General features: G+C 44.8%; 3 protein-coding genes across 3 annotated transcripts in view; 2 read left to right on the top strand and 1 right to left on the bottom strand.

Annotated features, from left to right (window-relative positions):
- Positions 1-101: 101 nt before the first annotated feature.
- On the bottom strand, positions 102-4,946 carry LOC131109807 (uridylate-specific endoribonuclease C). Its single transcript, XM_058062172.2, has 7 exons — positions 4,798-4,946; positions 3,302-3,401; positions 2,921-3,032; positions 1,558-1,679; positions 1,383-1,495; positions 1,171-1,324; positions 102-1,103 (listed from the first exon to the last, which is right to left on the bottom strand). Exons 1-7 carry the CDS (start codon positions 4,806-4,808, stop codon positions 843-845), a joined length of 873 nt encoding a protein of 290 aa, XP_057918155.2. The 5' UTR covers positions 4,809-4,946; the 3' UTR covers positions 102-842.
- Positions 4,947-5,265: 319 nt separating this feature from the next.
- pak1ip1 (PAK1 interacting protein 1) lies at positions 5,266-8,989 on the top strand. Its single transcript, XM_058061786.2, has 10 exons — positions 5,266-5,571; positions 6,023-6,185; positions 6,266-6,386; positions 7,278-7,352; positions 7,429-7,481; positions 7,550-7,695; positions 7,764-7,861; positions 8,297-8,399; positions 8,609-8,741; positions 8,824-8,989. Exons 1-10 carry the CDS (start codon positions 5,494-5,496, stop codon positions 8,943-8,945), a joined length of 1,092 nt encoding a protein of 363 aa, XP_057917769.2. The 5' UTR covers positions 5,266-5,493; the 3' UTR covers positions 8,946-8,989.
- Positions 8,990-10,266: 1,277 nt separating this feature from the next.
- Positions 10,267-12,409, top strand: part of LOC131109453 (guanine nucleotide-binding protein G(olf) subunit alpha) — a 45,741-nt gene continuing 43,598 nt past the window's right edge. Inside the window, exon 1 of the mRNA XM_058061484.2 lies at positions 10,267-11,192. Coding sequence (XP_057917467.1) covers positions 10,694-11,192 — 499 coding nt within the window. The 5' untranslated portion in view covers positions 10,267-10,693. The remainder of the gene's footprint in view (positions 11,193-12,409) is intronic.

Genomic DNA, 12,409 nt, shown 5'->3' with positions numbered 1-12,409 from the left:
AATATATGACACCATTTGTTTATGTCAAACGTGTAATAAGAAATCCAATACATAGAAGCTGATTGTTTCCTGTACAGGAGCATAGAGCATCATATAATAACGATTAAGACTACATTTGATTACATGATGTTGTTTACACTTACGAGCACAAAGTAAATGAGCACTTGTTACTTGGATTTTCCAGTGCTAACCGCAAGCATTACCTTGCGACAAAGCACCCGTCAAACGCTTGTTTGAAAGAACTGTGGTCCAAGAAGCCATATTTGCAAATAAAGCTTGATTTACCTCTAAAGCAGGGGTGGGGGTGCAATTCGTACAAAAAAAGTTTGTTTGCCACAGTCCTGCGATCTATCGGTGGCAATGGTGCATTGTGGGTTAATGATGTTATGTCTAATTTGCATAATTGGCCACTGTAATGGATAGACAAAAAGTGACTTAAAAAATATGAAAAGCACAACAAATGTTCATTCATTAATTTTCTACCGCTTATCCTTATCAGATGGCTCTGATAGTGTTTAAAGGCCACATTTAGAAGGTTGTAAACAGGTTTTTCTGCCATAACTACAAAAATATTGCATTTACAAATGAGGATTCTTACTTACGCTTTTGTGGTTGCCTCAGGCCTATTATCCATATAACAACATATGCATGTTTAAACAAAATGTATATATTTGTAGACTAAATGAAGCATAATCATGCATAAAAATTGCTAACTGAACTTACTGCAAGTAAGATGGTCAGAAAGACACGGTGCGGTATGTATTGGTTGCTATGTGCCGACACAGGAAGTAGTAGTAGTAAAGAAAACCAACTATGTGGTGACGATTGCGGCGATGATGCTCTTACAAATCCCGGTTATTGCTGCTGAGGAGCTTGGGGAAGGACGTTCCGATGGACCGTCCGTGGCGGTAGACCACCAGCTCCAGTATGTACTCGTCCACTTTGACCACCACCGACGTCATCTTCTCCGTAGACGCAAGGAATATGATGGTGAAGAGAGCGACCTCGAACTCGGGGCTTACCCCGATGAAGGAACCACCGACGGGCTTCACCAAACCCTTCCAGCTGAACTGCAGGTTGAGGACGTGGTCGTCGTGGTCAGGCTGTAAAAGATGACGACGTAAAGATGTCCAAGCGTGGCGAGGGGCTGAATGAGCGTGTTTTTCTCACCGTGTCTTTGTTGTCTCTTGCTTTGTAGCCTTTATAGTCGATGTGGCCGTGCTTCTCCTGCAGGTAGAACTGCACCCAGTTGTGTAGACCCATAATCTCCTGGCCAAACTTGGTTTCCCCAACAAATACATGCTCAAACCCGCAGGAATCCTCTCTGAACAAAACACGCGCACATTTAGCACTCATTTCCTGCACCAGGAACTAAAACTCACCCCCCGCTCCTGTCCCGGTGGTACAGTCTGAACCAGATGTCGTAGAGCTGCCTCTTGAAGTGTGTGATGTCTGGCGGCGACTGGCTCTTCTTGACCAGATACTGGTGAGCACGCTGCCAATACACAAATCATTTGCTACGGTTGATGGCCGCCCATGGCACTTTGGTGTTGTCACCTTCATGACTTCTGTCTCCAGAATAGCGTCCAGAAACTTGTGGTTCTCCTGGAGCTCCTCGGACGTCACGGTCTCTGTCACACCGGTCGACATCTCGTAGTTGTCCAGCAGGTTGATGAAGTCTACATGAAGGATTAAGGAAACTTCTTCAGAATTACTATTGGAGTAAGTCCAGAGTTTCAAGACCTTAGTCTTGAAAGCGATGTGGCACTCTCACAAAAGCCCCTTTCACACAAAACCCTGCAAAATCTGATCCATGAGAGTAGATCTGGTATGTTTTGTTTCTGAGCCGTCACCAGAGTGGAACATTGCCGGGTCCACCATTTCCTTTTAAGGCTGCTCATACAGAACAGCGGCATAGAAACAAGCCGCTTTAATGGTCTGTGTGAAAGGGGCTACAGATGCTGATATGTCACAAGATGGAATATTACACTGTTGTGTAATTATTGTATGTAGTGTTTATACAGCACATAATTACAGCAAAACTGAGAAAAATGTTTTTTTACAGCCTGTGTGAAAAGGGATACCAGGGCAGTTTCCTGCCTCTTATAGTTGTCATACATCAGGAAGGAAAACTGCCGGGTCCATCTCATTCCCTCATTTAGTTTCGGTTTTCTTCATACAGAACAGCAACATGGAACAGAGCTGGCCGTAGCCTTTTCTTATAGCTCTCATACTTTGTCAGAAGCTGTAAACCTTCTTCTGTGTACCCCAATTCTATTTCCGTGCTCATTTATACAGAACAGTGAAATGGGGGAAAAATCTACAGGCCACCCCTTTCCACCATGGTAGATTTACCAATGTTACTACCTCAGGAGGCGGAATATTGCCGGGTCAACCTTTGTCTCCACATTCTGTGTTGTTGTCGAAAAAAATTGTGGGGGGGGGGGGTCCTTTTTTGTGTGTGAAAGGGGCCTTACTTTCTTTGGCCCCATGATTGGTTATTTTGCAGTTTCAGTCAATAAAAAAAGAATGCACGGACAGTGTGTAATTATTATTATTACATATTATTTCAGCCTTTGACAATGCCTAATACAATTTCTCTTCTTCTGCATCAAATTGCTGTCATTAGAAACTTTCTTTGGCCCCATGATGGGTCATTTTGCAGTTTCAGTCAATAAAAAAAATGCACGGACAGTGTGTAGTTTCACAGAACAACACGATAAAGGACAAGGACTAGTTTGTTACGTGCAATATTGAGACTGTGTATATAAACCGAGGGTTTGACTCTCAACCGTATTGGCCTGGACAAATTCCCTTTAAGGAGACAAGAGCATTATTTTGCAAGACTTTTTGAAAGAAAATTTTTGTACATTTTTAGTGAATAAAACATGAAAGCAAATGGCGGATACAGTGAACGTACGTGAAAACGTTTCCATGCTTTTCAGCTTGTCCTGGTTGACGTACGTGAAAAGCGGCGCCCTGGCTCTGTCTCTGGCATAGTTACTTCCCTGAGCCACGTACCCTGCTCGACCCTGAATTCAGAAACAAAAAATCACATGGCACAAGAAAACCAGCATAGTTGGGATGGAATGGTCACAGTTGTACCCGACACTAAATCATTGTATCCTCTCATCCATTTTAACAGGCCCGCACTGGGCTCCTCCATAGGGGTCCTGTCCAGTCCTTGTCTCACTGCATGGTATACTTGTATACTTATACTCGTACTTCTGTATAAGCGACAAGATCATCTCTAGTCTACTCTACTATCCCCAACCCAAACAGACATTCTCCCAGTACTGACCTGCAGAGAAATGATATAATCAATTCCCGGTTTGAGACGGTTGCTATCCAGACGCCAGAGTTCATTGAGCACCTCAGCAAGCTCCTGGTTGGCTGCTTGACTGAGGAACAAAGATATTGTTTATTTCACTCTGATATTGGCATCCTTCCCTTTTGAATGAAATCAATTTCTGCTTTTTGTCCGCTCACAATGGTTTCATTCTGCATATGCGTCTATTTGATGTCTGTTAGCAGTCGAACATTTTGTAACACTGTCCTACTGTTATGAGGAACAAGTGGTTGCTTTTGGAAATGTCACATGATTTGGGCTGCACTCGTGTGTGGGTGTGATTCCAGTGATTTCCAAGTGTCCGTGAATGCAGCTACGACTTGCTACCTGAGGAGTTAACGTGATGCACCTGAATACATCTTCATTTTTGTCTTTCGGCTTTTCCCTTTAGGGGTCGCCGCAGCAAATCAATCAATCAATCCATCCATGCACCTGAATGCATCATTCTTCAAAAAATTGTTGCTAATTTTGATCCTGCTTGTTGAGTATGAAGTGTCCGTTAACTGGAATCTTCCTATGGTGTCCTAACTGTAAAATAACCTCTTCTTCATAATACAGAAATACATGCAAACGTGCTGGTGTGATGCACACAGAGCAATGAACAACTTGATGCTCTGTGTCCTTCCTGCCGCTCCGGTGTCGTGCCAAAGTATGCATCCCTGATAATAAAAAAATAATAATGTAATGCGAGGGGCAGGGCTTATATATCACGCTTTCACTTTCAAAGATTGGTATTATGATACGAGATTTTTAAAATATATATACCATTTGACCTGATGCAATTTCTCATCTTCTGCATCAAATTGCTGCTATTAGCAACTTTCTTTGGCCCCATGATGGGTTATTTTGCAGTTGCAGTCAATAAAAAAGTGTCTAATTAACATGTGGGGTGCTTTGTTTTGGCATCTCCGCTAGTCCACAGAACAACACAATAAAGGACAAGGACTAGTTTGTTACGCGCAATATTTTATCAAAACAGACTGTGTATGCAAACCGAGGGTTTGGCTCTCAACTGTCAGTTTCAACCGTCTTCCCTTCTGCATAATAAATGCCCCAAAAAGACAGAAGTGCCGTTGAGCAGTTTATATTTCTTCTCTCCATCAATGCTAACGGAAATTTACCACATAACATTTTTGTATAGTGTGTGGAATTGACTGTCCTCTTGTGTAACCACTAATCATCAGCAGACCCCCCGCCCCCCTCTCACACACACATATGACAGATGACACATCTCCATTGTTCAACTGTGCTTGCATCAAAAGTGGACGTTTTTCCACAAGCAACAAACGCATCACTGACTGATATACGACACCACCGGATGCGTGTTTACACAATAAAAACTCTATGTCGAGTCCAAATAGAAGTTTGTAAACGGCTGGAAGTGTCAACGAACTATTTGAAGGAAACGTAAAAGTGTTTTTTTTATTAAATTGCCTCATTGTGCTTACCCTCTTGCCATGTTTCCGTGCAGAAGAGACTGTTAAGGAAAAAATACAGTTAGTTGTGATGTAGTGCAGGGTAGCAGCCAATGAGGAGACGACTAATGGACAATGTCCCGCCCACAGCAAGAAGGGCGGATGCTGTTGCGTTGTCGACTTCCACCTATCCGTTTTCTAAATGCCGATTTTTCTCACTAACTTAGCGGGGGTATGCTGGAACCTACCCCGGCTGACTTCGGGTGTGGTCGGCTTATGAATGCAATAATGAAAGTTACTTATAAAAAGTGTTACACAAAGCGGTTATTTGTTTTACTGTTGTGACGAATTGTTTTAACTCTTGGTATTTTGTCCAGTTCCCACTAAAGTGAGGTGGCACGTGGGGTGTATGCATCGTATTACCGGACATCGGCATCCACACCGCTGGGAGGCGCCATTGCAAGGATGAGCGCTCGGGACGTTGCAGAAAAAGAATGTTGTCCATGCGCAGTAAGTCCTTGTAGTGTTTTGGTTTTTCGCGTGTGTGCATGTGTGTCCAGGGCGGTAATCTATCTATAGTCGTTTCCCATCTTCCTTAATACAGTGTTTTCCCCCGTTGTAATCGCTATATTTATTGAATTTATAGTCTACTTACAGTTGCCGCTCCAAAGTCACAAGTGTGTGACACGTAGGCTGAAGTGGGAAGAAGCTAGTGTTAGCTTTAGCATCATGGTCCCTGTCGTGGAGCTGATTGCTGGCAGCTACGAGCAAGTCGCTTTTGGCTACCGTGTTCAACCTGGCGAGAAGGTGAGTTAATCGGTGTTTTGACACTTAAAGGGATATATAGTTTTTTTCAACAGTAAACATTTTGCTTTTCCAAACATTCGAGGCGAGGCACTTTTGTGATGTGACGTGTTACTCTTTTGACCGCATATTGTTTTGAGACGGCTCCTCTTTACTTAAGTAGCGCTGACAACTAACTGGAGCTACGTTCTTCTTTAGTTAAGTCATAAAGCTAAGTCACTGTTGCTGCACTGCACTGCTGATGGGAATGTCATAAAACTCCATGTCACAAAGTAGAGTAGAAAGTAAACAATGTTAGGCACAGCTGTAGTTTTGGAAAGAGATATGCAGCCTTTTAAGAAAAGTATATTTTATTGTGTAACATCACACCCTGTCCGCTTAGTAATATCATACATTCTTGTTGGTTTGGACATCATGAGTATTCACTGTCTTGGACTTTTTGTGTTTGTTGCAGGAGTGGGTCGCCAAGGCAAACTTCACACACCATGCACACACTGCATCTGTCTCAGCGGTGGCAGCCAGCGAGAGGTTCGTCGTCACTGGCAGCAAAGATGAGACCATCCAGCTGTATGACATGAAGAAGAAAGTGGAACATGGCGCATTGCTGCGTCACAATGGTGAGTCATGTGCATTGCTCACTTTTAATTGAAGGCATCAGGCAACAGTGTGTTTTATTGTGGTGGTTGTCTCCTCACAGGCTCCATCACCTGCCTGGAGTTCTACAGCCCAACACATTTGCTGAGTGGAGGGGAGGATGGACTGATTTGTGTGTGGAGCACAAAGAAGTGGGTGTGCCTCCAGTCCATCAAAGCTCACAAGTGAGTCTTGGCCATTGGCACACATCAGGACTATTCCCTAAAGCAGTCATTCCCAAACTTTACCAACTCAGGGCCCACCTTTGTCCTATAAACAGTACATAGACGAAATGCTGCGTTCTCAGAGTACTTAACTTATTATTATTATTATAAAGATTCAGGATTGAAATGAAAGCAGGGGGATAAAGGAAGCCCAAACTTTTAATCTGTGGTGTACATACAAGTCAGAATTAATTCTCAACTGTGCTCCATTTTTCCCGCCACTATCTACTATGTGCTCCTCCGATAATGACCCCCTGGCATGATGACCAGAGAGCTATGTTCCAATCATAGGTTCCTAAAATATTGTAACAGGTCAATAGGTTATTACTTAGGCCTATAAATATTTTTTAAATTGTACAATAAATACTTTAAAATAAAACTGATTTAAAAAATAATATTTGCAAAAATGAATCATGGCCCACCTGCAGTACCACCACGGCCCACGAGGGGGCCGCGGCCCACACTTAGGGAATCACTGCCCTTTGCTGTTACTCCTGGGACATTGAGGAATTCGGCCAAGAGGAGAAGCATCCAGATTTGCCTTGTGCACAATTAGAGATTTATGGTGTATTTTATTCAAAGAAACATATCCAATATCAGCTGAAAAGCCCCTGAAATGAGCAGGTTAACCAGCGTGGGAGGTAAAAACAAAACAATCCAGCAGTGGAGTTGTAAGCTTCACAGCGTCAAAGATCTTCGATTTAATGAGCGACCTCCAGCAAATCCTCTTAGTCACAGATCCTCTTAGTGGCAGACATTCACACTCGCGCTGGTTCTTTGGGATCGGTAGCTTTCCCCCATGTCAACAGGATGGACATTTCAAATACTAAAGAAAAAGATGTTGTCTTTTAGAGGCCACGTCACGTCGCTGTCTGTGCATCCGTCCGGAAAGCTTGCGCTGTCAGTGGGCACAGATAAGACCCTCAGGTGAGAACCACGCCTACATGAAAGTCACTGTGATGCTAGATCGAGAGGATGCTAGCATGTTTTTGTATCTTTACAGAACATGGAATCTAATGACTGGAAGATGTGCCTTCATCAAGAACATAAAACGCAGTGAGTGTTGGCATCGCTTTCTGTGTGTGTTTTTGTGTGTTTGTGATGTCATTGTTGCGTCTCCGCAGTTGCACACATCGTACGGTGGTCGCCAGATGGCGACAAATACGTCGTGGTCATCAACGACCAGCTGGATCTTTACCACCTGGACACGGCCTCGGTGACCAATACGCTCAAGAACCCCAAGAGGATCTCATCCGTCAAATTCTTAAGCGTAAGCGCTCTAACAGTGACCCCTGTCTTAATGACGGCAAACACTAATTAATGAGGTGTTTTCCCCAGAATGCAATCCTGGTGGTTGCAGGTGATGATGAAATAGTGAGACTGTGTGACGTCGACAAGGAGAAATGGGTGTGTGAGTTCAAGGCCCATGAAACCAGGTAATTTCAGCCTTCTCCTATTTCTTCAACAACACATTTGTTTTCCCAATAGATAGTTGACACAAACAAAATCAATCGAGTGGAAGCTGCCACAGTTTGTGAGCTTGTGCATCAATGCAATAGGAATGAACCACTGTTTATTTACTTTATTTAATTTTTATATGTCTATTGCAAGACAGCTGCTTAAAAAAAAAGTATAAACAGGAAAGATTTGAAACCCCCCCCCCAATGGTAGAGACAAAGATACAAAGTGTCCATCGGCTGGTTCCAACTCTACATCCGCATAGGAACACGCCCACAGACGTTGCTCAGATTGAAGTTACAGATGTCGGCCATTTCCTGGTGTAAAGTATTAACCACGCGAGGCACCGTATTTGCAGCTGCCGCTCTTCCGGTAACGTTGCAGGAAGTACTAACATGCTCGTGTCCTCTGAGGGTGAAAGCGGTGGATGGCTTCAACATGGACGACGACTACTGCGTGATGGTCACGGCTTCCAACGACGGATTCATCAAAATGTGGAAGATGCATCTGAATGAAGTCAGTCTCTCTTGTACATTTTGTTTACTTCTGTCAATTTGTGCCGATGGACGTGATGAAAGTAGAAATCATCTGCTGCAGGGTCAAAGCCCTTATGAACCTTTTGGGTTCATGCAGACCCGTCTGTCTGTTTCCAGAGACTCCCATGCATTCAGTTGATTGTAGCCATGAGGGAAAAGTAGCTTATGGAAGTACATGCTTTCTGACAGGAGCTGGAATGTCCCACCCTCCTGGGGGAAGTGAACACCACGGCCAGGCTGACTTGTTTGGCTGTGTGGAAACCTTCACAGCAAGTACAGCAGAGCACAGAAGAAGAAAGCACCAAGGCAACTACGTGTGAAGGTGAGGAAAGTATTTGCATTAGCATTTAGCATTGTTCCATGGCTGGGCACCACCGATCCTTTGGGTTGCTTCCGTCTTTCAGAAGTTCCACAGGAGCTCATAAAGACCAGGAGAGTCCGCATTGCTACAGAGGAAGTTGTCATGGAAGATGAAAGCAAACCCAAAAAGAGAAAGGTCGGTGGAAAACGGCAAAAAACTAAATAAAAAGTATTGCACCCCTTTCTGCAAGGACATGCTTTGTCGGGTGGACCTGAAATTTCTCACACATGAACACAAAAACGTCCACTGTCACTTTTAAGGGTGGCACCAGATTTGGGATGAGCGAGCACATGTGTATCCTACGCCATTGGTGAACACGTCACTGTTTAGGATTCACTCACTGAAGCCAATCGGGTACTCGAGTCGCTTGTCCCTGCAGACCCTCATTGAGAGGATGGGCAGTGTTGTACCACAAAGTCAGCAAATTCTGTTCACAAACTGTTAGTATAATGCTACTTTTTTGACCTTTGGCTGACCTTGGTAACAAACTGTAATAACACAAACGTAGCACTAAAAAATCCGACTTCGACCAGAGTTTTGAGTGAGGGGGGGGTCCCAAGTTCTCTCAGGTCTGGTGGCAGCGGAGGTAAGTGAACAAGTTAACACCCGCCCAGTTTAAATTTACAAAGAACAACTTGGAAATGATAAAATAATGGTGAATATTGTTGTCATACCTCATACCACTTGTTAGGATGTACTATTTAAAAAGAGGTGTCTGCGGACCACGGATACGACTCCTGATACTTACTAATTAATATAATTTTTCCAATATGCCGAGGATTATGCCCAAAAATGAACCCTCGGCATACCCCTGTTGTCTGTATGTACTTGTGTGTCTAAACTTATGACTGCTAGGGTAGTATATGAGTCTTTACCAGTGGCGTATTAGGCCTATTTATAAAAATGTTCTTAAGCCCCCCCAAATAATTTGATATTTTTTATAGATTTTTAAAAATGTATTTTTATTTAAAAAAATCTCTGACAAATTTCATATAATAGGGCAAAAGCAGGCTAATAAGTAAGGCAATAAGCAGGCTAATACTAGCCTACTACTAGTAGTAGTAATAATCAGAAGAAGTAATAATGGGCTAATTAATATAATAATGATTATTATATCATTGATGTCCACTGGACAGAATGGTTGCAGAGCTTGAGCAGCGGTTTTGCAGTGTAGATTGTGTGTACTTGTGTACATTTAATGGTGGCCTAAAACAATTGAGTATCTCTACTAAATCTGTCCAAAAGTGGGAAAGTTATATCCCGGTTGTTGTTCGTTATTTGGATTTTGGATTTTTTTGAACGTCTACTACATTCATTCATATCCTGTGCATCTCCAGGGGTCTGAGCCCCCTGTCCTCAGAACCTAGTGACGCCCCTGGTCCTTACGTAAGGCTAAAGTCACTTTTCCTTGGTTTAATACTCGCACTGTTAGTGAGTGCCGTGCGAAGGAAGCGCTGGCCCATAGAAAAAAAGTCTACAAAGTGTGCGAGAAGGCAGCTTCTGTGCGTGGAAACTCCAAGCGGTCGTCCCCGAGCGATGACGTAAAGCACCTAACAAACGTGCACTCCAATTGTCGCCTGGCTCGTTTTCAGCAGGCGGGCGCTGTGCTGTTGGCGGACTTACGGTAAGCTTGGACCCGCAGTGTCCACGGACAGAATCAGGTGATCCGCGACGAGCTACCGAACCATCCATCCAGCAATCCAGGGTCGAGCGGGCCGAACATGCACGATGTCATGTAGCAAATGTCGGAGCTCCATCGGTCCACATTTCCGCCTCGAATCGGGACCGTCCTCGCAGAGCCGGAGCGGCCGTGTGACGATGGCACGTTAGGGCCGCCCTTGGCGCATCAGCGATCCTTTTTGATTTTTCCTTTATGACCAATCCCATCCTCGCACACGACGACTGCTTTCAACATGGGGCTGTGCTACAGTCTGCGCCCCCGGCTCTTCGGGGACCTGAGCGGGTCCATATCCAACGCTACCTCGGACTCGGAGCAGCCTCCGGACGTCGCCGCCGCCGCGCCGACCCGCGCCCAGGGAGCTCGCCCAGAAGACAGCGGCGGATGCGGGGAGACTTCGTCTCTGCGGGGGGGCCCGGTGCGCCCCGCCGGGGACCCCGGCCGGCTTTCGGCGGCCGGGGAGCACCGGCGCGGGGACACCACCGGCACGGACGGCGTGCTTATCCAGAACGGAGGAGGTGGAGGAGGGGGCGGCAAGGCGGCTACCAAGGAGCGCGGCCGTCGCCTGCAACTGCCGCACAAGAGCAGCAGCCAGAAGCAGAAAAACTGGGACAAGCTGCTGGTGGAGGAGAAGGAGGCCGAGAAGGAGGCGAGGAAAGTCAGCAAGAACATTGACAGGGCCCTCAAGGAGCTCAAGAGGGAGTACAAACAGACTCACCGGCTGCTGCTGCTGGGTATGTTCTTTCTATGTTCTCTGTTCTATGTCCATTCTACTCCTCCATTCTACTCCTCCATCCTTCTCCCACTTTACTTGGTGCTTGTGGGATGCTTTCACACCAAATCACTGGCAGGCCTTTTGCCACTTCTGTCATGAAGATGGACACTGGCCTGGCTTCTTCTGGGGGACTAAGCCAATGACTTCTCTCTTACTGTTATTCTTATTTTTAACTCTTCACCTTAAAATAGCGACTAGTCCCACATGAAGCGAATGAAAGATTCTTTTTAAGACAGGAGTGCTCTGCTGTAAAAGAGATTGTTAAATGACTGTATAAACTAATCAGAGGTTCTCTCTCTGATGGACTTACTGTACTGCAAAATCTCTAGTTTTTAAGAAACATGCCAAACCACAAGTCAAAGAGCCTCTAAATGACAGGAAGACTAACGTATATATACTTACTTAGGAACAGTGTGACGTATTAGTGGCGCCGTGCTAAATCAGATGATGACTCTAGTATGTATCACACTGTAATATCACATGGCTGCGAGTGGGCATCCAGGAACAATTATCTTTGAAGGTATCAGACACTAAACAGTCCCACCAAAAGGAAGTGGTGATGACATAGACGTGTAAGGAATAGCTTGTTTTACATAATGGCATCCCAGTGGAGTAGTGTGTGTCCTGTACTGGCTGCTCAGAACAAAATGGTGACAGCCCCAATCAGTTAGCAGGTTTGAGTCTCTGTGATGGCACTCGGTGGCAGCGACAGAATCCACATCGACGCTGGATAGTATGGCAATGGATAGACTACAGATGGAGGACAGAAAACTTTGTGTAGCTGGGGGCATCACGTTGCCACAGACGGTTCATATCACCACCCAGGAACGGATGAACACCCGTGTCTTCAGGTTGATTGAGTCTTTGGAGACTCCCAGCCCTGCGGGGGCGGGGGGACTCCTGCTGCCTATTGTTATTACGACTACTATGAATACTGCTGTTTCTGCCACTACTACACAAAATCAAGAATCAAAGACACAATAGGGTATAATAATCATATTATTATTATTAATAGGCCCTAATAACTAATTATGAAATATAGTGGATTGTTTTCATCACTTCTACTAACACTACTGCTGCCATACTACTTTTATTAATACTACTGCTCCCATTTGTCTGAGTGGTTAGCACGCAGGCCACACAGCACAGGACACCCGAGTTCGATTCCACCCTCGG

The sequence above is a fragment of the Doryrhamphus excisus genome, linkage group LG2 (assembly GCF_037039965.1).
Source record: "Doryrhamphus excisus strain RoL-2023G ecotype Guam linkage group LG2, RoL_Dexc_Guam_v1.1, whole genome shotgun sequence".
Taxonomy (NCBI): Eukaryota; Metazoa; Chordata; class Actinopteri; order Syngnathiformes; family Syngnathidae; genus Doryrhamphus; species Doryrhamphus excisus.
Note: the sequence above shows the minus strand (reverse complement) of the source record. Positions and strands in the feature narration are given on the sequence as shown.